Source organism: Rhinolophus ferrumequinum, chromosome 8 (genome assembly GCF_004115265.2).
Source record: "Rhinolophus ferrumequinum isolate MPI-CBG mRhiFer1 chromosome 8, mRhiFer1_v1.p, whole genome shotgun sequence".
Lineage (NCBI taxonomy): Eukaryota > Metazoa > Chordata > Mammalia > Chiroptera > Rhinolophidae > Rhinolophus > Rhinolophus ferrumequinum.
This window is the reverse complement of record NC_046291.1, coordinates 68867569-68894247: the sequence shown is the minus strand read 5'-3', so window position 1 is coordinate 68894247 and position 26679 is coordinate 68867569. Positions and strand designations below refer to the sequence as shown.

General features: G+C 41.0%; 1 protein-coding gene across 1 annotated transcript in view; it reads right to left on the bottom strand.

The window, feature by feature from the left end:
- Positions 1–26679, bottom strand: part of NEB (nebulin) — a 190269-nt gene that overhangs the window by 37184 nt on the left and 126406 nt on the right. Inside the window, 23 exon segments of the mRNA XM_033111682.1 lie at positions 1227–1331; positions 3418–3525; positions 3901–4005; positions 5451–5555; positions 6176–6280; positions 7632–7736; positions 8697–8801; positions 9432–9536; positions 9695–9799; positions 11912–12016; positions 12419–12523; positions 13198–13302; positions 17223–17333; positions 17689–17787; positions 18263–18367; positions 18461–18565; positions 19121–19228; positions 20446–20553; positions 21652–21759; positions 22872–22976; positions 23610–23714; positions 24029–24226; positions 24540–24653. Of these exon segments, the coding sequence (XP_032967573.1) occupies positions 1227–1331; positions 3418–3525; positions 3901–4005; positions 5451–5555; positions 6176–6280; positions 7632–7736; positions 8697–8801; positions 9432–9536; positions 9695–9799; positions 11912–12016; positions 12419–12523; positions 13198–13302; positions 17223–17333; positions 17689–17787; positions 18263–18367; positions 18461–18565; positions 19121–19228; positions 20446–20553; positions 21652–21759; positions 22872–22976; positions 23610–23714; positions 24029–24226; positions 24540–24653 (2529 nt within the window).

Genomic DNA, 26679 nt, shown 5'->3' with positions numbered 1-26679 from the left:
AGGCACTTTTCTGAGTGCTTTTTAAATATTAACTCATTTAATCTTCATCACAATTGCATGCAATCGACAGCGGAGGAACTGCCTAGCAGGGTTAAATAACCTGCCCAACGTGAGACAGTTAAAAAGTGGAGCTGGCATTCAAACCCAGGCAATCTGGCTTTAGAGGTGCTTGTGCACTCGTTAGGCTTTCATCTGACCTGGAGAACTGGCTGCCTCGAGCCGTATCTGAGGCCCAGAGTATCTATAATTTAATTTGAGAGTCCTGGGGAAGAGCCCTCTCTATCAAGCACATTTCTTTCCTCACTCTTTTTTCCTCTCTCTCTTTTTTCTCAAGGCATAACCTGCACACAATAAAATGTGCATGCATCTATGTGTACGGTTTGATAAGTTTCCCCTGATGTCATTGTTAAATTTTTCAAACACACAGCAGGGTTGCAACAATCCTGCAGAGCTTACCCGTACTCCCACCACCTGGATTCTACCGTGTACACTTTACTGCTGCATTTACTTTTCCCCACATCCATCCTGCTACCCATCTCTCAATCCATCCTCAGGACACCTGTAAGCTACCTGCCAGCCCCCAACAGCAGCATTTCAGTTTGCTGGCCCTAATAAATATATGTTCTCTCTGGCACTAGTGGGCACTAGTAGGGTTATAATGGTTTCATTATATAACTATTTGTGTGTTTTTAAAAAGTTAATATTCATCTAAATGGACAAAAATGTTTCTGTGATTGAGGCTTTAAGATGCTCCAATACAAAGAAATGAGTCAGTACTGGGAGATCCAAGCAGGAGCAAGGTCTAGGCCAACTCCTGACAGTACCAAGTGACTGAAAAATAATTTTTTTGTTTCCATAAGAAGCAGGTTCTAGGGTTTGGAACAAGAAGAGAATATGGAGGATGGAGGGAATGAAAGATGCTGAGTCACTTTCCAAAATGCAACTTTCATTTCAGAATTACATCTCCTAATACTCAGCTACCTAGCATGAAGGCTGACTAGGTGACATCCGTGGCACGGGCTAGGTCACCCTTGCTCTTCCCTGTTCTCCTCTGTGAGAACCAAAGGCAGCACTTAGATTTCAGTGTCACTACTCCCGTGTCCGGGGTCTAACTCTTGATGTGGACTCACTAGAGCTCAGTCACCTAAAGAGAGTAGGAAGAGGTCACGTGTCCTGCAGACACTGATAAACGCGCTGTTAGCCTTGGGGAAGGTTCCAGAACTTACGTTGGTGTTGACTTTGTAGGCATCCTTGGCTGCTTTGATATGAACAGCATCTGGCTTAATGGTACAGTTGGACTTATTTCTTTGGTAAACTTCTTTGTATTTCAGCTGTGTGAAGAAACACAGTGACAAGGTTAATTTTTTTTTTTTATAGCAGCCTACCAAGCATTTTTAAAAAACAAGAAATTAAAACTGTGACTATAGTACACAACGTTCCTTAACACAGAATGAATCGGTGTGAAGCATGGATGCAGCAATGCAGTCATGCAGACATGCACTTTCCTGTCTCAGATCTTAAAACCGCTCCCCTGGACACACTGAGAATGTTCACAAGTGTCACCATAGGATTTATGTCCCCTGAGCTTGTGCTGAATGGGCCAGTGGCACAGCTACTCTTGTGTGTTTTCCCTTCTCCAAATCACAAAATCTTAAGTTCAGAACATCTTGAAAACTGCTGACAGAAGAGAAGCTTGCCCCAACCAGATGGAACGATCTCGCCTGCCTTCTGTGCCCCCACAGGTCCAGCTGCTGTCATGTCATGCTGTACTTATTTGTGTCTCTGTCTATTCTTTCCACTAAGCCGAACCACTAGAGGACAACAGTTGGGTGTCACTTATTGTCTCATTCCTAGTGTCAGGCACATAGAAACCCCATAAATATTTGATGAACGAATGAACGGACGAATGGATGCAGCCGTTCCTATCGTGACTGCTAGGGCCACATGTAGCAAGTCTGAGCATAGTGGGTTTGGATGGGAGAGAGAGGGGCACAGAAGCCTTCGCTTCTGAGGACCAGTAGGTAGTTCCCCATCCTGACCCTGGGAATTCTAGCTTCGCTCAGTTTTGCTCCCCTTAAATAGAAGGGACCTGGAGCCCCATCTGGGCCTTCTCACTAATTGTTGCCGAAAGACCCTAGGCTTTAATGTGGTTAAATCTGAAGTACAACTGTTCTAAGGAAACCTGGTGGTATTACTAAATTTGCTTGATCATAAGAATCGCAATTTTCTGTGGTTTACCACAGACGTAGGAAATCAATATCTTTAGGGAAAAGGCCTAGAAATCCGTATGTTTCATCAATATCTCAGGTTATTGTTATAATCATACATGGATGCAGAAATCCTTCATTTTCCTACAGTGAGAGGAAGTGGACTGCACCACATAAAGGACTTATCTGAGAGATGTTTATGAATACCTGATGGTCACTTATTTTAACATGAAAAATATGAAAAAATGTTTTGAAAATGTTTTACACATTTCTGCCTTCAGAAACAGTGCACTGAATGTATTTAACATTTTTCGTGGAAACTCAGGGTCAACATTGTGAACATGTTTCCTAATCTACTAAAGAATTCCTGCGCACCAGCCATAGTCAAGGTTTTGGGGTAGTGATGAGCGATTTCCACAGATGCCGTTGCTATTCCTTCTGGTACCCCTGTAGCCATAGAGTTCTCTAAAATATTTAATCTTTTTTTTTTTTTTTTTACACAGCAATGGTGATCGTTTTCAACCATAGAATCTAGCCATATATCTGAAAATTTATAAGTACAATTTGTCTTCAAATTCAGAGTATTTGAATTTGATGGCTACCTTGTTTCTCTTAGTTAAGATAAGCGCTTACTGAGTATTAATAGCGTTTAGGGCATGTTTCATTTTTCAGAATGGTCTCTACAACACCCCCCACAGACACACACACACATGCTTTTCTACATAGTAACCCTTGTCATTTGTTCATCCAGGGGTGGCATTTAGCTCTTCACCCATTGAATCTGGGTGTCCACTGTGCCCAGTCAAATATGGCAAAAGCGACTCATGTCAGCTCTCGGAAAAGCCCTGAACTGGGCTGGAAGCTTCTACTCCAGCCTCTCGGAACCCACCCACCAGGCTACGAGATGTCCCAATCACATGGAGGGGTTGCTGTCTGTACACAGCCAAGCTCCCTCAACTGCCAGCCATGTGAGTGAGCCATCCTGATGGCCTGGCCCACCGGAGCCTCGCCTGTCTGCCAACAGCACGTGGACTAGAACAGCCACTTAGTGATGGCCAGTCAGCTCACAGCATCATGAGCAAAAAGAGATGACTGTTGTCTCAAGTGTGAAGGAGACTGTTATACAGAAATAGATCATCGGACCAGGGTTTGTTATATCACATCAGAGAGGCCAAGATGAGAAGGACTACAATGCTCTTCCGGTACTTACGTCACTGACTTCATCCCTGACCTTTCGGACGTGTAGCAACATGGGTGTGTCGTGGATTGTGGTGTAGCCTCTGGGTTTGGCCTTGTTGTATTCCAATTTATAAAGTATCTAGAGGAGATGAAAAAGCAGAAAGGGTCAATATTAGGTATCTTAATTTACAATGTAACATAAAAATATAAATGCAAAAGTGTTTTGGTTTTTTGAGCGTATATAAAGGAAAGACAATTCTATACACTCAACAGGTGCTTTCATGCTCTCTGCTAAGGCCCCAGCGCCTCTAAAAGGAGGCGTGTGACAATTTGCTTGGAACAGTTCTTTATTGCAAAGGAAGATTCCTGAGCGTAGCATGACATTTAGCATCTCTGCCTTGCTCCCAGTGAATGGCAGTAGAGTCTTCCAGACCTTGTGACAATTTAAAATGACCCTCCATGTTTGCAAATGCCCCCTGCGTTGGAGAATCCATGCAGTGTTTCTTGTTCTTACATCACTGATCTGTTTGTTGACTTTTGTAGTTCGCAGGTGTTCTGGAGTGTCCACAATTGAGGTAAATTTGTCCTTAGATTTTTCATATTTTTTCCTGTACTGGATCTAAATTGTGGAAGAGAAGAACAAGTTAACTCTAAGAAGTAGATCAGAGAGCTTTACAGAATCTAATTTTCCTCTTGAGAGAGTTTCACAGCAAATAGTAGATTATATAAACCACAGATGTGGGGGAAGGTGTCATGCTTTCTTTTAAAATCCTAATTGAAAATGCTTAATATAAATCTGTATTTGACAGCCATCGTGTAATGGAGTAGCAAATAATAACAATAACAAAAATGATATTTTCAATATGCTTTCTACATATGGAAACCGAAGCCCAGAAGTATTAAAAGACTGAGCTAAGGGCACATATAAAGTGAATCTCAGAGCCAGGACGAGACCCTTGTTTCTGGACTCTGACAAGTAATTATTCACTCACAATATACTGCATCAAATATGTGTGATCTCTTAAGGTATGTTTCCATATCAAAGATGAAATAGATATAAAATAAAAAACGAGTATATATAGTTTAAAGTATATATCATTTAAAAAAAGACATTTATTTTTGTAATGTCCAAGTCGTGATTTTTTTTTTTCATGCATATAAGCTGTTTCAAGCAGTACAGATACAGAGAGCACAACAAAATTCCATGCACAACTATCAGAAGATCATATCAGGACCAAAAAAAAAAAAGAGAGAAGGCAAATAGAATATTCACAGGGAGTCCTCACCCCCCTCATTTCATGTGTTGATTTGATGTCAAACTAAAGTATTAAACAAGTTGCTAATACTAAAGATTGGTTAAAAACTTTTTTGTGGAGGAACAATGGCATTTTATTAACATTGTATCTAGTAGTGAAGCAATTATCCCTGGATTTTGCTGCTTCAAACTCATCTTTCAGCAAATGATGGAAGGGCTGTGTGTGCTTCCACTGACCTTGTGGGAAGGTAATGTTATCAGCAACGTTGTTAACACGTGTGTGAGAAGACGATGTGCTGGAAATAACCTAGCGGATTCAGCCTCAAACTCAAGAGGGGCCATGAATATGTACAATATTCAAAGAGCTGCTCTGTAATCCTTCTTTCTCTTAAACAGTTGTAGTGACCACTGAACAATGGTCACATTAGATGAAGACGTTAAATATTCAGGTATTTCAAATGCTGTTGAATCTACTTAATATCTCCAATATCTAAGGAGTTTATTTTTTGGGGGGGAAATATTGAAAAATATAAGGTGATATTACACCAATTTGGAAATCAAGTTTGAAAAAGTCTCAGTTAATCTTACTAGAGTTTCAAAGGTGTCCGATGATATACAGATGACGTCTGGTGGACCATCACAGTGGGCCACAGCCAGAGTTCATTTAGAAGGAACAAATATTTATGCAGCTTTATCATGAGACACCAGCTTGGGCAGGGGGCAGGGGGGCAGGGGAAGGAAATCAAGGGAAGCGGAAGGTAAATGCCCCCAAGGCTTCGAAAATCTCTTCACATCACATCCGAAATTACCTGGCTCCACATGTACGAGTTGTAGAGAGCAGTCAACATATCTGGACGCAGAAGTTCATTACATCCTTGTTTCAGAATCATCTTGGCATTAGATTTATATTTTCTCTGTTCATGCAAAGAGCAGTGAAGCACAGAAGAGACTTAAGAACATGGCTCTATATCCCAGTCACCACTGAGTGAAGAGATGTAGGCAGATGCACTTTATGTGCTCACATATACGTGTGGGTGAAGACACCAAATACATTTTAATGCCAAACAGAATGACTGCAACACTCGCAGCTGACCATCCACAGTCCTTGTGAATGGGGAATAGTATAGCTAGTGCCTTATAGAATTGCCTTATAGAAAAGAAGCCATCATTGGAGTAGAAAAATACCGTAGGAAGTCTTCTTCCCTTCCATTAATTTGTTTCTTTATTTCTGCTTTGCAACTCAATGAGCAGTTTACAACTGCAGGTTACAAACAGGCCCTCCAGGAGACTAGAGGGTGGAAGGCTCCAGCTTTTCTGTTCGTCTTCACCACGGTACACGTGAGGACACAGAGCATGGACTGGCACACTCAAATAGCTCATGGGCTCTTTGGGTGGCTAGACAGATACTTTGAAACAGGACATCCCAATATCATAGGCAGAACCTATGACATCCTTGCAGCAGACAGGACAACATCTCATACGAAACCTGGAGCACAGTCCTGCCTGGGCTGTCACAGCAGCCCCATCACAGTACCTGACTGATCTGGTCGCCTGCGGTCTTAGCCAGCAGATGTCTAGGCTCATCGACTACCAGGTGGTATTTATCTTTCCGCTGCTCATAATCAGCTCTGTATTTTTTCTGCTCAGACATCAGATCAAATTATAGCAAGAGTACAACTTCAAGGCTACACAGAAATGTCCTAAGATAAATACTCCAGAGAGCAAGAAATACATCATTTTGGGAGGTGGGCTCCCAAAGCTTCCAGGGTAATAAAAACAGGCAGCAAAGACAATCAAATGAAGGGAGATCTCCTGGAGAAGGCTGCGGCTTGGGATAGATTTCATTTATGACACCAAATGGGGGCACCTTGTGCCTACACACGTTCCGTCTCTACATATGATGCCATTAGTTGCGTCAGGTTTTATGACATATTACATTGTATTTAAAAATAAGGCACTGATACCTTACAGGTCTACTGTCTAAGGCTGTGAGAATAAAAAAAGATTATTCATGAACAAATTCTAATAGTCTTCTAATACTAGGTAATTTATTTGATTATAAAAGAGACCTGGAAATCCTTTGCAAATTTGAAAAATAGAAACAAAATATATCAAGACTGCATTCTAGGAAGCTACTAACAGTAATTCTTCACAGTTGTCCTGCCTGGAAATCTACTGAAAATGAACAAAATCAAATTTAAAAATGACAAAAATAACAAAAAAGTCATATATTGAAATAAATATACCATTGACTATATTTCCATTTTTAGACACATTTTACCAATTTGCTAACTTTGTTTTTGAATTTACATAAATCTGTGGGAAATCCAAAGATAGGAAATTAAATATAAAATATCCAAACATAAGTTAATTCGTAGCTTTCTTATGTCAGTCATTTTAAGCTCAATTTAACTTAAATGATTGCAGACAGTTCCAGGAAAGGCTTGGTAGAACCCATAAAGGAATATTTTGGGTACAAATGGATACTTCTCTGTATCAACGTATGAGTAACAATGGCAATACAATTGAATGCTGAATCACAATTATCCTCTTAGGGATGGCTCTTCCGACCACATGTGCATGTCTGTGCCTTTGTAAGGGATCCTAAATTAACCTTGAACTTCTGTGTCTCCCAACTCTACACAATATCACGTTTAAGGGAGTTCAGCTGGTAGTCAACAAAATCTTTCACCTCCTTGCTCTCGTCACCCAAAGTGGTGTGCTGCCCTATGCTAGTACAAACAAAGGTGATGATGGCTGTGGGGTCCTCACACCACTCGATATAGTCCCTTCACTTGTTCTTATCTGTGCTTTTGGCAGAGTCCATCAGATGGTGATAGTATTAGAGTCTTTCCAAATCTTTGTCTTGAATTAACACTTAGAATGACTTTCTTGTCATTTTATGTATTGGGTTATAATCAAATAACTCTATAGAAGTTATTCCTTCTTAAGGAAATGGAACAGGATTAATTGGACCAGGTCACACATACCTCATTCATCAATTGAGTTGCATACTTGAAATGCCTATTGATTGGACAATCAGCTTCATACTTGAAATTCGACTTCATCCTTTCAAATACCTCTTTATACTTATACTAGAGAAAACAGAAAGTGGTTACTTGATAGCAGGCTGTGATTATCTTAAGGATGAGACATGCCACTTATCTTATCATGCAATTGTGACAATTCACTTATAGAGCTAACAAGTAATTACTGAATGCTTACTCTGTCTCCAAGGCAACAAAGGGAATACCCACCTGGATTTCTTTAAAACTCACCCCAAAATCTATAACTTCATTGAATGGAAGACAAATAATAGATCTATTTACAAATTAGGCAAAAATCCCAACCAGTTCCTTATTTATTTCTATATATTATAATGATTATTATTTTACTTTGAAAGTATTTTCATGTATACTTGAAGGTATGTTTTAGTCTATTAACTTGAAATAGTCTTCCAGTAATTATTCAGATAATCATAATATTTTGGGGCAGGGATGGGCTAACATCTAGACCACCACCTGTATTTAAATGGCCCCATGAACTAAGAATGTTTCACACACACACACACTATGTTGAGGGCTTGTAACAAAGAATATGTGACAGAATGAAGGCTAAAATACTAACTATCTGGCACGGTCCATAAAAGTTTGCTGACTCCTATTCTAGAACTCAGAGGAAGCTAATCCGACCGCTATATAAGGCCAAAAAAACAAAGGTATTTGCCTCAAGTTACACATCAAGTGTGTGGATTAAAATAATCTCACTTTATAGTTGCTACCATGTCAATGCCAACTGTGTAAATCACCCAGAGATATATTCATAGGGAGGGACTTCTGGAAGGGACGTGAGGAGTTATACTGAGAGAACTGTTGATCAGATTTACGTAAATGATGGCTGTAGGCAATAAGAATTCCTAAGTAGAGTGAACAATTCAGCATGTAGTCCAATTACAGGGGCTAGGAGCAAGGATAAGGGTGGAAACATGAAAGCTATATCCTCAGGGCTAAGGCTCTCTGTGGGCACTGGAGTAGGTTGACTGGATGAGGGGATACCTTGCTGTAGAGCGTCTTGTTCTGTTCAGCCAGAGTGAAGTCAGGGGTGTCATAGGCATAGCAGCCGATACCTTTAAGCCAGGTCAAATCCTCTTTGTATTTTACCTGGGAAAAGAACATCAGACAGTTTTAAGAACCTACCTCCAAATAGCTATAGGTTAGGATGAATGCAGATAGAAGCTCCGACCGCTGAGGCATACAGAATAACAAAGTATTAAAACAATTATTTAAAAAAAGCTTCCACTAATTCCAATGTCTGCTCGTTTTATGGTGTCGTGTTGTATGATACATGGAAACTTTCAGTTCTAATACTAATTAAAGCAATTCAAATGTAACAGGCATGTTTTCCTCGAGAGTATGTCATTAGCGTGGCAGCTGTATTTTCACGTAGAGAGCTGCAATTTCTTTCTCAGTGAGCATTGTTACATATCTTCATTGCTTCATGAAGTTGTCTTTTCAAAAAATAGGTTATTGCTCCGATGAAGTAGATCACGTCCGGTCATGTAATATGATATAAAACGTTGAGAAGAAAGATTAGGTTTATAAATTTGAATATATTTTTTTTCTCTCCCAAACTGAAGCTCACTCATTTAGCAATGAGTTTTATGATTTAAATATCCGTACATAAGAATTGAAATTGAGGCAAGTGTTTAATCAGTTTTGTGCAGTGTTGGATTTCCTAAGTTGTATGGGCAGATGAAGTTATATGTAAAAACGGAAAATTTCAAGACTCACGTCACTGACAGCATCGGTGACTGCCCGATGGTGGAAGTGCTCTGGGTCATCAGGAATGGACCTCCAGATCCCCAACTGGCTCATGTAGTTCTCCTTGTACTTCACCTGTGGTAGAGACACAAAGACAGCTGCGACATCTTACCCAAAGTTAATGTAAAAAAGTGTACTTGTCTCCTGAGAGTATTAGGAAAGGGAGAATATTTTTTTTAAAATGATGGTTGGTTATTGAGCCCCACACAAGGAGAAATACGTAGGGAACGTACTTTACTGATGTCGTCTGTGACTTTGCGATGATAAACAATGTCCAGAGCATCCTTCACAGTGTGGTATTTCCCTTTGGTCTTTTCAAAGGTTTCTTTGTAGCGTAGCTGGAAAGAGAAACCGCATGTGGATTATGAAAAACTACTGAGTTAAATCATTGAGCTCTTAAACTCTCTTGAGTCTTCTCTTTTAGGTTTTCCCATGAATAAATCTAGAAGAAATTAAGAAGCTCATTTCACATCCTGGAAGAGAAAACGGACATGAGGAGACAACTAATAAAATATGAATAAAATACAGAGTTTAGTTAATAATAATGTTTCAACACTGGATCATTGGTTGTGACAAATGTATGATATGGTGATGTAAGATTTTAACAATAGGGAAACTGGGTATAAGCCATAGGGAAACTCTGTACCATTTTTCTAACCTTCTGTAAATCTAAAACTACTTAAATAAAAAAAAATTATTTAAATGTAAAACAATACAGAACAAAAGCTCATTTGGGAGGAAGAAAAAATAAATAAATAAATAAATAAATAAATAAATAAATAACCTTGTTGAGCCCAAGACACACTAATGTACATGGAAGAGAGGAAAATTCAGCTTCTAACTCCTGGTATTAAAATGCCTTCTCCACGCAGCAGTCCTGACATTTTATTTCATTGTAATCTTTATCTTTGTGGTTAATATTTCTGTCTATTTCAGGAGACAACAGCTCTGACTTTAACTTAAGAATACGTAGAAGATTCACCTCATCTACACAAGACGAGGACTTTTCCGAGCAGTCTGTTTTCGAAATCCAACAGATCTTTTCTTTTTGGGTAGCTGATCAAACGCATAATGAAAGATGTCTTTTCTTTAACTTCAACTTTGTGTTTTCAGATGGATAATCTCATAAGCTCGCCTAGCTCTCCTTGTGGATAGATAAGCTGAGCTGACTGCCAGATGCCACCCTTGTTACACTGAACTAGTTTAAAGATTAGACATATCAGTATCGGTCCTGGCAAAGCCCTAGGGAGGGGGCTGTCCGATGGCACAAGGAGCTGCAGGGGCCTATTTCACTGCGTGGCCACCCCTAAAAAGTGGTGATGCAGAGTTAGCTGGGTTCAAAGTAATAGCTAATAATAACCTTCAGGTGCTAATGATGGGGGTGTCACAAGAATTCTTAAACTATGCCAGGGGATAGATTTTGAGGGCAGCACACCATTGTCTCAGCTTATATGGGAAGCAAACTGGCATTGCCGATTTCCAACTAACAGGCTCCTCTCAGCTCCAAATGCAAATTTGATAAAATTACGGAACTGAGATATCGTTCCAATTTGTTGCATGCTTTCACATTTCTGTTTCGGGATCATTGTCATTTCTCTAACATGACTCGAAATCCTAGAGCAATGTTGCTAATTTGAGGGATGATAAAGTTGCTTGAGCTTTTGGCTGAATTAAAGTCCTAACATGTCCAGTCCTCAAGGGATTCTTGTTCTGGTAATGGATGCAATGCTTTCACATTTGGGTTCTGAGACACAAAACTGCTAAGGACTGGCCGCCTACCCTGAGTTGATTGATTTCCTATCTTTATTAACAGATAATCCCACTGCCATTAAAAAGCAGTCTGTTCTTGATCATGTGGTATGGTAAATGAAAGTCTGTCCCTCCTAATTCTAACAAACGTGCCATTCGCATGATTTAGGTGATAAAGTGAAGAAAAGGAATAAATGTGTTCTGAGTGTCAACTAACAGCCCAGCACTGTGCTAGGAACCTTTATATATTATCTTGTTTATTCTAATTTAATTATCACAATTCTTATCCTTATTCCACACACAAGAACACAGAATCTCAGAAAAATTAGGAAAACTATATAGTCATACACTAGGCAAGTACCAGCATCAGGATTTGAAACCACGTTTGGCTGGCTCCAAGAACATGATTTTATGGATAAGTAACCATTCGTTGTCAAGTATCTCTAGGAAATGCTACCAAAGAATTAAAAGAAGGAGTCATATGTTTCCCAGAAGAGCAATGAGAAGAACAATAGGCCTTTAGACTCTCTCAGCATTATTCTTAGCTACTTTGCCTAACTGGTATTGTTTGTGCCTTTTTTTAAACGTTTTTTGTTTTTTTTCCCCTCTGATCCATGTTGTGGGCCAGGGCTATACAACCTTCTGTTTCTTAGGTAACTCAACCTCAACCACAGCGGAAGAAAGAAGGAAGGGATGCATACATCACTGGCATTCCAGTACGCCTTCTTGGCTCTGATGAGGATTGGCGTGTCTGGAATCGGGGTGTACTTGTCCTTCATCTTTTCGTATTGCACCTTGTACTTGTTCTAAGAGATAAAGACGAAAGAGAGAGGCACATTTAGGTTCAAGTGTTTTTATCCCTTCCGATTCACAGCCATGTCACACATCCTGCCCAGGGAGACAGAGTCTCACGCTCGTTAGGAGAACGGCCATGCCTTCTGTTCTCGGCAGCTGCTGACCATCGATCTATAGAAATGAGCTTTCTGATCAGAGGCAGCAGGTGATGGTTTTCAAAAAGGATTTTTCCCTTTATTTATTTTTTTTCTTGTTTTTTTTTTTAAGGAGGGCGCGGCTCACAGTGGCCCATGGGGGGAATCGAACCGGCAACCTTGGTGTTATCAGCACCACGCTCTAACCAACTGAACTAACTGGCCACTCCAGAATCTTTCCTTGGAACCTAGCGCTTCCATGCCAAATTCTCCGCTTACCTCGCTGACCAAGTCCTTCACATCCTTTGCATGCTTCAAGGCTGTGGTCTGGTTCCCAGCGTGATGGTGGGGTCGCTCTTTGGTGGCAAGTTCAACATACAGATACTAAATAATGAGAATAGGGGTCAGATGTTATGGAGATAAAACATGCCTTATCTGGTATTCAGTCTTCTTGATTCATTTATAACCCTTAAATGGAGAGCAGTGTCTACTTGTTGTTGTCCTGATTTGTTTGTTTGTTTGTTTGTTTGTTATATGTGTTTCTGATCATTTGTTTCTTTCTGTGTCTCACATTTGGAAACACCTATTTGCACTCCAGTTGTCTAATATTCTTAATGCTGAGTATAGTTCAACCTAAATCCACGTAATAAAGAATGCCAATAAGAAGAACAAGGGAATTCTGATAGGGCCCTCAACATATTTCCCCCCCATTTTTGTCCAAATGCATGAAGTGTGGTTTCATTTGTCTGTGGACAATAGATACGTCCTTTGGAACGAATCAAGCAATTTATTTTCACTACCTAGAGTCCACAGACCACTCATCCAATGAGAAAAGTTGTACAGAACTTAGAAAAGTAGACATGCCATTACCTGCTCATGTAAAACACAATGATGGTTATGATGGCCCAAACAAAAACTGCTTCTTGAAATTCATGGGCCTGAGGCTGCATCAAGGACACCCACGTGTGAGAGGCTGCTACTGACCAGGAGTGGTCCACATAACCATCCTCTGTGACACCAGCGTGGCAGGCTTCTGAATTCTCACTGTCTAATCTTACCTGACTCTGAAGCTTTTGCCCGTGTTTGGCTCTTAGAAGATCAGGAGTATCAGGAACCGGAGTGAAGATGGACTTCTGCTTCTTGCCTGCCGCTCTGTATACCAGCTGCACATAAAACAATCATCACCATCATTTCTGCTTCGTTGACATGTTCTCTGCAGATGCCGTTATTGATTACTTCATAGAAGAAGCAGGGGCTGGCCCTCCCACTGCAACAATCTCAGTTTCTGCCCCATAAGCCGCTAATTTGTTTAACCTCCCTGACCCTCCTTTCCTTTTTTCTTTCCTATCAAAATAAGAGACATTCTGTAAGTTTTCCAAGATTCAAGCCTCCTGCTGTGTTCCTTCTCACTTGTCCCTCCCAGGACCCTGTTCCAGCAATCATCCCCTTCCCCTCCATATCTTCACCCCTCCTATTTTTCCAGCCCTCTCCCATCATCTGAAAACAGACTCAGATCTCTCCCTTCGTTAGGTTCCAACCTCTACAGATGGTCTTGTTCCTTCCTTTCTTTCACAACCAAACACACTATGTGTTTCCTTCCCCTTTTTCTCTCTTTTGATTAATATCTCAGGGCAACAGTTTGGCTTCCACCCAACCACTCCAATGAAGTCACTCTCAGTAAGACTACCAAAACCTTTACAATTGCCAAATCCAAGACTGCGTCTCTGTAACAAATGAAACTGCTGAGCAGTTTCACTCCTGAAAACTCCCTTCCATCCCACCATTCTCCTCTAGGTGCTTAGGGAACAGCTGCCTTCTCAGCTTCCTTCTATGGTTCTGCCTTCCCCCAATGACTGCTATTAGCTGGAATCCAGGGTTGGCTCCTTTCACCCTATATATTTTCCTTGAATGACCTTGTTGGTACCTAGGGCCTCAACCATCAATTTGAGATCGATGACTTCCAAATCTCTATATCCAGTGTCTTCCCTGAGCTCCAGACCCAAATTTTCAACAATGTTCTAAACCTGGGTGACTTACTATGTTCAACGTAGGATCCTGTATATTACTCCCGTCTCTTGCCCCAATCTGCTTCTCCTATTTTTTCTGTTTTGCTAAAAGGCTCCTTGATCTCCAAGTCACCCAGGCCAGAAACTTGAGGAGACATCCCAGTCTCCTTCTGTCTTATTCCCACATCCAAGTGGTTGTGAATCCTGGGCTCCTATTCATGATAATCCTTAGATCTGATCTTTCTCCTTTCCCACACCCACTGCCCTGGTTCACCCTCCTATATCATTTCTTCTCTACACATCTGTAAGCGCCTCCTAAGTCACTCTCCCTAATTGTCTATTGGACCACTCCCCATGGCTCATCATCTTCACAAGTCTGAGAAAGGAGATCTTAATGCTCAGAACTATCCTGCTTAGAAGTAATTCTTCAATGATTTTTCATCAAGCCCCAGATCATTAATATAGCACCTATGAGTTTTCATAACCTAGCTGCTGTCCCGTGTTTCTAGTCTCATTTCCCAACAGCTTTCCACACTCCCCAGGTACTATTTAAAACTGTTTCCAATTTCTAGAACTCATTACAGCCATTGTCACATATTGTCTTTTCTGCCTAGAGTGTTCTTCCCCCCCTGTTATCCTCTTGGAAAGCTCTGAGAGTCCATACTATCTTGATTAGTCCTGTGGGATCCCATTTATCACATTGATGTCTGTTTCTTCTTACAGACTATGGGCCCATGGAATGCAGGGGCTCTGCCCTGTCATCCTTTTATCACCTTGTGCTTAGATAAAAGATCTGAAAAATAGTAGTCTTCTAATAAATGTTGAGGGAATTTAATCTAATGAGGCAAGCTCAAAAGTACAAATGGATAACAAATAAATTCTAACTATGGACATAAATGCTGGCTGGACAGATAAAATGTAGGAAATAAATAATATGCATATACACATGTATGTACATGTTCATTTAAAAAAATATAAATCATATCCAAGTGTAAGCTGAAACAAGATGAGCTTATCTGTTTGGGTCTATTTTTGATGTTACTACTGAAAGAAAGGAGATAAACAAAATAAAAATTTACTGTTTCTTCCAGGCTAAATTTCAAATAAAGAAAATTGACAAACTCATAGAATATTATGGGTAAAAGGAGCCCAAATTATTATCTAGTCCAATTGAAATTGGGGTGTTGATGTTGTGAGTTATACAAGGTCACACAGCAAACTGGAAGTAAATCTGGGACTAAGACCCGACTCTCCTGAGCCATTTGTATAATTCTCTTTTACTGTGTTTCCCCTGCACTTAGGTAGGCATTGCTTATGTCTTGGGACAGCATCCCTATTTCCTGGTACTACAAATGTATACGTGTCAAGACCATGTTTCAAGACAATTCAAAAGTCAATAACTTAAACTTCCTTCAAACTTTTTTCTAAGCCAGTGTTTCCCAAACTTTCCTGATCCTAAAAACTCCCCAAATCCTTATTAAAAACAGATTTATAGTCTCTGCCCCAGACTGCCTGGATCCAGGCTAGAGTAGCTTGGATCAATATTTTATTAAGCCAAGGTTACTCTATGGTGAGGCAAGTGTGGGAGAAACTGCACTACTGAAAAATAACTATTATTCTTCTTAATGTTGATGCACAATATGTATAAAATTTCCAATGGAAATTGCGAAGAGGAGAAATGAAAGTTTTAGATAATTCTGAACCCAGGTATTCAAGAGGAGTAAAGGTATTTCAGAGATAACCTGTAATAAGAGCAACCACTGACATCTGTGGAATGCCCTTACCTTTACAGATAAGCAGTTTAAGTTGCCAATGTTTTGTTATTTGGTAGCTGGAGGAGTGATGTGATACTTTAAAGCAGTGGCTCCTAACACTGGTGGGGTTTTGGAATTATCCATGAAGCAGCTAAAAACACGCACATGCGCAGACATAGAGAATCAGAGTCTAGTGTGGGGCTCGGTGTCAGAGCCTACTGAAGGGCAGTTTAAAAATATTTTACAGATGATTCTGATACTTAGCCAGAGTGGAGAAGTGCCTTTACCGAGATAAAAAGGAACATAAGCATTCCTATCTGAGTGCTAGCACTGGTTGGAATAACAGAGGGAAGCTCTCAGGAAAGCAAACGGGCTCACTGTAGCACTTGTAACAGCTGGGGAATTTATCATCCTCTGCTTTTGGCTACTGAGACTGTAGGAAGCTGTACATCCCCTCCACTGAGGGCAACATTTGTTTTTCCAGGGCATCTCTTAAGACCAAGACCATAAATGATTCCTTATCAGTAGCCGTCGGAACTCCTGAGAATGGGGAGTCAATGAAGTGGCCTGACAGCCAGTGCTTGGCTCAGCTTGGTGAGGTCTGATGGATGAGACTACAGACAAACTGAGGGTTGGATGAGAATGGACAGCTAACCTGTAATAAGAGCTACCACTGACATCTGTGGAATGCCCTTAGCTTTACAAAGCAGGTTTAGTTATTGGCCAACATGGACCTCTATGATGGTCAGGGCACTATGGAATACACATCTGAATAAGATGGGGTCCAACCCTCAAGGAACCAACAGTTTAGGTGAGAACATCAGATTTATACAAAACTAACTCCAATAAATCAGGAGCTTAGTGCCAGGTGGCGCAGATGAAAGGGTTGGGTAGTCAAACAAATCAGAGGTTTTTACATTTAAGTACTTTGGATTTGATTGAGTGGGAAGCAGAGCAGGAAGCCATTGAAGACTTTTCAAATGGCACTGCCATGATTAGGGTTCCTGTTAGCAGGAACTAAAGAGAGAGAGACTTTTGAAATAAATACAGTTTGGAGGCTACAACAATAGGGTAAGACAGAAGGACTTCCTAATCTATATAATCATGTAAACTGGCAGCCACCATAGTCATAGGTAAGATAAGTATCGATATTTTCATCTCATTAAAAAGGAATAAAAATAAGTAAACTGAGGCAAACTGAGGTCATTTGACTTGTTTAGACATGGTGGCCACTCTGTACATAAAGTCGGAGGGGTCATCTTTTGCCTAGTGTAGTCGCCTGAGAAACGATCACTAGAGGAACGAGTCCCTTAGCATCCTTACCTCACTCAGATGCGTCTTCAGTTCCTGCACTTTTCTATATTCTGGAGTGTCCAGCACCACTTTGTATTTGTCCCGCATCTTCCTTGCATTATCAGTGTACAGGTAATTAGACTGAAAAAACAAAACAAAACCCAACACAAAAAGTGGATTCATCATTTAAGGAATATTTAAGGAACAATGTGTGCATGTCAGGGTCACACATTGTCTTTCAAATGGCTGGCATGTGCAAGTCAAGCTGACCCTCCCTTTGTCCTGGATGTCTTCCCAGGCAGCAACAGAAACAACTGTCATTTTCCTAAGCTCCTCACCTTTGATAGGAAGCACAGATCATCTGAAGTCGGTTATGACTTGCCCAAGTGGGTTATGGGCAAATGTGCCCTTGAAATTAGCTGCAGGTAAAGACTCTTTCTGCCCAGCTTCTTGAAGCTGGCAAGGGAAGACACCGGTTGTGAAGACGGGCACTCACCCAGAGCTTCCGCAGGAACCGGGAGCGGACCATGTCGGGAGTGTCATACAAGAAGCAGCCCAGTCCCTTCAGAATCTGCAAGTCCTCTTTGTATTTAATCTGTATGGCAAAAATAGAAATAGAGCTGATCATGAGAACAGACAAATCAAGAATACGTAAGACAGAGTAGTGACACATTTTTATTGATGTCACTTTCATTTTGGTTCAATATATCCACCCTGTACTCTTAGTTTGCTTGCAATCAAATAAATCATAGGTTTTTTAATTAAATCTCTAACACTGTGCTGAGAATAGAACCCAGCTATTATTTTATTATGTTGATGGAAGAAAAACCTAGATTGAATGGAGTGGTCTTTTAGGAGAAGAAAGGAGACGAAAAAAAAATGGCAGCAGGAAGTTGCCTAAGGGAGTGGGAGTAGGGATGTGCTTCCACGCTCTTTCACCTCCAAGTTGTACAATCAGTTTAGAAATGCTCAATGGAAAAGGCTGTTAAAAAACCACTGGTTGGCTTAAATACTGAACGCAAGTGGCCTCTTGGAAAGAGTACCCCAGAAAGACCCTATGAGATGCTTACGTCACTGGTGATGTCTCCCACGTAGCGGCAATGGATCACTTGGGGTGTGTACGGCAGCGAGATCATGTGGCCCTGCATCTTGAAGAAGTCTGATTTGTAGATCAACTATAGAAAAAAATGCCAAGAAACACACACATTAGAGAGCGATCGGTGGACCTGGGTTGGATGGCCTGTTCCTTCTCCTAAGAAAATACCTACCTCACTGACAGCCTCTTGTGTCTTCTTGACTTGTCGGATTTCAGGCGTGTCAGGGGTCGTGTGAATCTTGTCTTTCAGTTTATGGTACAGTTGCCGATACAGCCTCTACATTGGAGAAAAAGCCATTCCAGGTGTTTAATACAGGATGATAAGAGCATCTGTTGACTAACGAAAAATCAAATATTTTACATAAAGAGCCATGAGAGGAGAGATTGAAGATATAGAAAATGATTGAGATTAGAAAAAAAGAGTAAATCATATTTATTTTATTTAGGTGAAGAACTTTGAGCAAAGTCTTCAACTTTCTTTCAGATGGTTGGATAGCAGGATCAGATATACAAACCAATAACAGTTCAGGTAGAAAACCAGGGTCATGAGTTCAGACTAAAATAGAATCTTATTAAAGATTGGTGAATATAAATGTCAAAAGAAGGAATTAATTTGCTTTATCATCTATGGATTGGGGTCTCTACAACGGCATTTCCAAATATAGAAAAACATGACCAAGGGATACCAGTATCAAAATGGTGACAAAAAAGACCTCTTACTCCTTGATGCATAAATTTATAGCTGAAATATAACTAATTCTTCATGTAGCTGAAGCAAAACCTTGGTCGTTGAAACGTAGTATTTCCCCCACAGACTTAGCGTTCACAGTACCTCATTGGTAACACTGTTGATCCTCCGGACATTAACGAACGGCACATCATTGGGGCCCAGGGTATACCCATTTGCCTTGATGTGTTCATACACTTCTTTGTACTTGAACTGCAAAGCAAAATCAGAAAGAGATCACTGATGGCTAAACAAAGAGAAGCATTACGTTTCTCAAGTAGAAGAGAGCTGTCACTTTCAACTCTGAAAACTACTCTCTAAGCATTAAGGATAAGGACAAATCACTGACAAAATTTCGATAATAATCCAAGTCTTTCAAATTATTTTGTTGGCTAAGAAAGCCAGGTCCAGAAACAAATAAAATTCAAGGTTGCCAAGATGAAATCTGTAGGCAGGTACGCAAAGTGCAAGAAAAACCTATGTTTTTAGCTCCAATATGGCTAGGAAAGCAGGAAATGCAAAGAAGAAACGAGAATAAAGACTGATGAATGGCTTTATGGACTGATTAATGGATGACACATTAGATCATTAAATCTGTGACTCTCTGCTTTGGAAGCCATTTTATTGGGCCACTGGATATTGGACCCTGCTTGGCCAGAAGGTTTGAGTCCCAGGACACTGAAGGGTGACATGGAAGGGAGAGCTTATTATTCAGCTGATGGCTGGTTCGTGGGTATGGTCTGCAGGCCAAAGTTGCTGGGATAGCCAAAACGTCCCTAGGCCTTGCCCTTGGGGTAAATGCATCAAGTCCCAACCTGACACTCTTAAAAAGTGGGGGAGGGTTGGTGTCAGAGCTAATGCCTGGCAAGCTACAGGTAGTGAGAGCCTATCTACTGCTTTGAGCTTTCTGTGAAATGGGTACAGAGGGTAAGTAGTGAGACAGGAATCAGAGCCAGCGGCTAGGAAAGAAGTCCTTTCTTTTCAAAGAAACACACAATGATGTTATATCTTTTGCAATGAGACATTGCGGAAGGAAGACAATATCATTGCTAGCATCAGTAGTGAGTGTATAAATTTGCATTTCCAGTGTATGGCTTGGGATCATGCAGGATGCTTCTGTGGCTTTAAGGTCAGCAGAAACAGAGGCATGGTGGCAGCCATGAACCCTGAGCCAAGGTAACTGAGATTCACGCAGTTGCAATTCCATGAAAGTCCTACGCTGACCAACTAGGCTGTCCAGGCACTTTGCCGAACTAAAGGAGCAAGCCAATTCCCCAGCACCCCCAGAAAATGTGCTGTCTCCCCACCTCGGCTCCCATCATCATACCATGTTGAACCTTCAGGGTGGGACTGGAGGGATGAGAACAGACTTCCAATGAATATCCGTGCCCCCTCCCACTTCAGACCCCATCTTAAAGGACAGCACTCACATAGCTGCTCATGTATTGGGTGTCCTTGGAGTGTTTGAAGTGAGGGGTGTCGACTGGAAGCCTATATCCAGTGGCCAGGGAGCGCCGGCCAGCTCCTCGGTACAGATTCTGCCAGAAGGAGGAAGAGCGGGTTAAATAATAACTGATCCAAGTCAAACAAGTCATATCCAGCTCACATGAGGTCTTCGATTAGGTACTTAATGTACCTAATTGATTTCAGGAGAAATTAAATACGTTCTAAGAGTCAGGCAATGAATCAGATTACTGTTCACCAATTGTTTTCAAAAAAGCGCAATGAGTGAAGGGGCTGATAGCAAATAATTCTTCCATGCTTCTGAACACACGCCCACTTGACTGCACGCATCTAGCAAGAATTTGGGAAAAGTGGAGTAAACAGGCAGCTAAGTGCCACCTCTGTTGTTCACGCCACCCTTAGGTGATACCCAAACCATCACCAGTTCCAGAGACAGTCATAATTATAAGGCACATCTTTTGGAGTCCCATCCCCTCCGTAAACACAGTCTTGCCATCAGGCTATGAAGTGGGCAGGATGTTCATATTCCTGGAAGAAGGTGGAAAGGAATTTCTGTCTGTGACCTGAAAGAGTGTGTCTCTCAGGGAGCTACAGGAGTAAGAATAGTATTTAAAATGTCAAAAAGCACATTACTTCTAAAACTCAATATAGGAGGGTAGCGTTAACGGTTGAGTCCCATGTAGCGCCAATCAGTTATCACAGCCGGGAGACATCAAGCATGCAAGTGGAATCCAGGGTCTCTCTTGTCTGAATTCCAACAGCAATGTCTAGCTTTATTTCTCATTTGTTAGCAGTCTTTTGCGATTATGTGCCTCGTCTTTGTCATCTTGATTTTAAGCTTTTTGAGAGCAGAGATAGGAGGTGGCCCCTCTTCTTTGTAACTTGTAAACATTGCTCCTATAATGCCCATTTGTTCTTTGATTGTTTGAAAAGATGATCCTGCCAGCCAAGAGGGAAGGCAGGCTGTGCACTGGGATTTTTTCTTTTTCTTTTTCTTTTTAAACTCATGTGAATGGAACAGCATTGACAATAAGAAACAGCATTTAGAATCTACAAGGTCAGGGCTGAGAAGATGCCGAAGCTGAGGTTGCTTCTACAGAGGCCAGTGGCCTATCCTTGAAAGCCGTGTCTGGGATTTCCGCCAGGCACTTTGCCGAGTTCGCACTGCTCACCTCACTCTGGAGTTTGTTCGCATGAAGGGCCCGGTCCAGATCCACGGTCTTCGTCGTTGGAGCCACTTTGCCTCGGATGCTGTGCACGTAATCGTGGTGGTACACAACCTGAATGCCGAGAGAAGCAGACAGAGGGCAATCGGCCAGCCGTGTTGGGAAGGAGCAAAGGAAGTGGAAACCCAAGTCTCTTTTTAAAAATGAGCCTGCTTCGCTTTGCCTGGAGAACTCTACCAGATATACTGTGCGCCTTGTCCCCTGGGAGCCGAGCCAGGGTGTGGGCTCCACACTGAGAAATAAGTGGGAGAGTCAGCTCAGGCCCAAGGAGAGGAAGAGTGGGCATTTTACCACCACAAGTTCTGAAATAACAGGTCCCAAGTTCTACCTCGCTGGTGGGATAATACCGGGGGTGCCAAAAAAATGTACACATTTTAAGAGATGTTATCTATGTATTGCTTTTTGAAGTTGAATTGAATTATGGTAGCACTGTGCTGTATGACATTCGCTCCAAAGATGACGTTTATCAGGTGAATGCTCGCGTGGTATTACAATTTCATGGTATTACAATTTCAATACAATTGTTTTCCTTTCTTAAAATGTGTATACATGTTTTTGGCACCCTCTGTATTTATTAAGCTGTGGGGTTAATTAAAAACAAAACAAAAGAGCAGCTCTCCGCCTGTCCCGCCTGCTCTGTGTCAGGCATTGTAGTGGGTGCTTTCCATCCATTGTCCCACCGTACAGATAAAGATGCTGACACTAGTCGGGGGGGATTACATGCCTTTCCGAAACCTCACCGATTATGAGGGGAAGAGGCTGCACTCCATCCCTGTCTCTGACTTCAGAGCCTGCTTCCTTCTCATGTTACTTTAGTTAGCTCTCATTTATTAGAAGGCCTAGATGGTGACACATAAACTGTTGCTCTTGATACAATGATACAAAAAGCAACTTTGGAAGCTCTAAAGCACCCAGTATTTTGTAGACTTGGAGCACTTACAACTCCACCGTAGGTAGCACCTTGAACACATCAGGTTTAAGGACACAAGAGCAGAATCTTAAGTACTTTGTAAGGCACCAAGATGGGTTTCCCACTTAGCACCCTGGCTTTCCAACGAGAAAAAGCCAGACACTGCCCAGTCTTTTTTTTGTTTTTGTTGCTTCTGCCTGAATGGCGGCCCCTGTCTTTCTCACTGTCCACGGAAAGTTCCCCAAAGGGCACTTACATCGCTTAGTTGCTTCCCACTTTGGACAGCCTGAACGTAGACTGGAGTATCTGTGACCAACTTGTAGTTATTCCTTGTTTGCCGCACGTGAGCTTTATACTTGATCTGCCGAGAGGAAGAAAATAAGCCTGTGTTAGCCCATTCGTTGTCCTAGAAACCGCTGGTGTTCACAGAGGGCTTGGTTGTTTTTAACGCGTGGCACATACATTAGCACTTATTCAACAGACCAGGACGCATTTGAATTTTATGACAATCAGCGTAATCAATGCTTACAGTCCTATGGAGCTTCTAGAGTCTTCTAGGGGGTTTGACAATTGCTCTTCTAGGAACATTTAAGCTTGCTTATTGAAATCTTCATTACAATATTAATTTGCCTAGCAAATGCCCTCTTGACAAATAGATGCTATCTGTAGCATCACAAACTGCTAACAAATGAGATTTTCTGATAATGAGAATTACGTGCTCATTAATATATCTAAACTAGTTCAAAAGGTGGAGAGAACAGCCCCGAGTCCCATCTCCCCCAGAGAACAATGGGATAGCTCAACGGCATCGCTGAGCAACGGCTGCTCTCTATTCCTTAGTATCTTTCTCCAGCTCAGCCATCCTAACGATCGCTTCAGACACCGCTGGTCTGTGAAAATGTCCACACTCAACATACTCTCTCCTTGACTCCAGACTACGTAGAGAAGGAAACATACTTTCCATAGCCAAAACCAAAAGACAAGGTACACTTACATCATTGCGTAGATCATAAGCGTGTTTGGCATGGAGAATTTCAGGAGTGTCCCAGACATAGCAACCAATGCCTTTCAACCAGGTGAGGTCATCCTTGTACACAATCTAGAGAATTGAAACAAGTGAAGGGGGTCAGCAAGATAAAAATTGACTGTAACTTTCACACCAAAGACACGGGCACTCTCTGGACCAAGAAGGTCTTTGTGGGGGGAAAAGCAAAACACATTATGCAAGGAGGCCATGGTGCCACACAGGGCTCTGCTCCCCGGGTCAGCTCTGAATTCTAGTCAGACCCACGAGTGTACAGGAAAGCAGCACTCGAAGAAGGCTGAGGGGAAGAAGAAATAGGTGAGCCTGCTTCTCTTCAGGGCAGGCAGGTAGGGCCAGGGAGGGGGGACCGTCACAAGCAATGGGCTTACGTCGCTGATCTGATCTGTGACTTTCCTGACGTGACTGTTGACTTGCAAGTCCGGATGGCAAATCCACTCATGGAGGTGTATGCGGTAATCGATCTCACTGACTTTCTTCTGCGAATCCTTAGCAGTAACCATCTCTACCATGTCAGGCACCAGGTGGATTTTCGTCTTGTTCTGCTCATAAACTGACTTGTACAGGCGCTGTGACATTAAAATAACATGCCAGTTACACAGGAAATCATGCGCGGCAGCATGGCATGACTTTCTCATGCACCAGAGAAGCCGGGATAACCAACTTACAGCCATCGGTCTAGGACCGGGTGGACTGGAATTTTCTGACACTTTCTACAGATTTATGGGGGCAGGAGAAGCAGCAGGGGCTGAAATAATGCTTAGCTTCTTCACATCTGCACAATCAGTGCCATACACGATGTTTAATAGCAAATGTCCTGGCTATAATAGATGGCTTTGTAACTTGGCTTCACTCTGAAGTATGTCCTGTGAAATTACTTACATCGATGTTAAACTTGCCAACTCGGAGACATCGTGCTGTATTTGGATCATCCTCGACACTTTTTGGTAAAGTATAAAGAGCTTTGAACTTTTCATATTCTTCCCGATATTTGATCTATAGAGAGAAAGTATAAAGGAAGAAACATAGTTTTGGAGAGTAACAGATCTATGTTACTTAGAGCACGAGACTCTGAGATGCAGCCCACCTGGGGCCAGCACTTCTCTGAGATTCTTTCCTCATCTGTGCACAGAGGTAGGGGGTACAGCAGTCATACCTGCCACAGGTTATCCTGAGGCTCAAATCAGACTATCTCAGAAAGTACTTTTTTAAACTAAAGAGAGCTATGACGTTTTCATCACTGTTTTTAATACTTCTATTCCAATACTAGTACCTGTACTGCCACTACAACTCATTTCAAAGATTATGTAATTTTTAAAAATCTCTTTTGTGATAATGGCTTTGCTTTTCTTAATTATTAGTGAAAGATGAGAAATGTGCTCAGGAACTTCTTTGTTTTTAATAACTGATAAGCCTGACGCTTAAGAGACACAGTTTTTGAGCTTCAGTTTCTACAAGGTTTTCCAAAAATACATGGCAACCAACTTCTTTGGGAAAACCAACTTTTAGTTTGTAAGCCATATTGTCTTTTAATTAATATTGCATAATTTCATGGAAGGTCCTTACCTCTGTAAGATTAACATATAATCTCCTAGCACATAGTAAAATAACAATTCTTTCACAACTCAGAGGTCCACATCTCAGGAAAAAAAAAGGGAGAGATGGGAGTATTTGTGTTAGAATTCTTGCAAAGCTCTTCACCAACTACACACCAACTAAAATTCCCATCAGAATTTTCCAGAATATTAGTTTCCATGCTCTTCATATTCCTCACTTATAAAGAAGATAGTATTCAAAGGTAGTTAAAAAAAATGCTAGTAGAATGCTTGGTTTAAAAGATTAATTTCCTTGTGTCCCACCTTGTTCCAAAAACAACTTGCCCAGAATTTTACCTCTCACTTTTTTCATAACTAAATGAAAAAGCCTCTGCTGAGCTTTTAAAAATCTGATCTACAAAACTTCTCTTCTCAAATGAAAAGTTGATTCCTTTGGGCTAGTCTGTAGTTTTCCAAACAGTTGGGGCTGGGCAAAATCATATCTACTGGTTTTTCTCCAGGTAAGAATTTGATTTCATATATTAGCTAACAAAGTCTTTTTTTTTTTTTTTTAAACTCCGCATCTCTAGGTCCACTAGAGGGTAGTGAAATCAATTTACCGGGTCATCATCTTTTTAAATAAGTGGAATGGAATTGAAACAATTAGAGTGCATTGTCTTTAGTGTAACAGTTAGTATTCTTCTGTAAAATATTATGTCAGAAAGAATTTACATAAACTTCAGGTCTCTGTGTGTGTGTGTGTGTGTGTGTGTGTGTGTGTGTGTGTGTGTTGACTTGCAATATAAAATACATTTCTCACTGTGGGTTTTGGTAAAAAAAAAAGGTTTGAGAAATTCTGGTCTAAAATGTTATATAAAATGTTCATCATTAAGAGGTAAAAGTCTCTAAAAGAGGTCAAGTTTCTAAAACAGAACTGGCTTTATTGGAACTGCACTGAAGGTTACAGGGAATTTTGCAATAAAAAGTTTTACTGAAGAACATTTTTGGCATAAAGGGGTAAAGGTCACAAGACTTTATGATATATTTAAACAGCTCATGTGATTTAAGTTTCTTTACAATTATGTCTTTCCTAAGAAAAGTTCTGCTTTTAAAAAGAGGAATTTCAAAAGATTTAAAATTTTTATATTTCATAGTTATAAAGCTAATTATTTTATTTTTAATCATTTATTCAGGGATGGTATAATAACCAGTTACCACATTCACTGGTTTGTTTTTATACTACAGCCCACATAATTCTATTTTTAAGAAGTCTATTTTGTATGGTATATTATGTCTTCTGCCTATCCCGACTCCTGGCCAAAATAGTATATCCATCCATGTCATTTGCAGGCAGGTAGCGTAAAAGGCCACATCTGCATGCTTCATGCAAGGGTTTATGATCCCCTCTGGACTGCAGGGCCCTTGAGAGGAAGAAACACGGGCACAGAGTCCGTGATAACTAAGCGTCTGGAATCATTTGCTGGTAC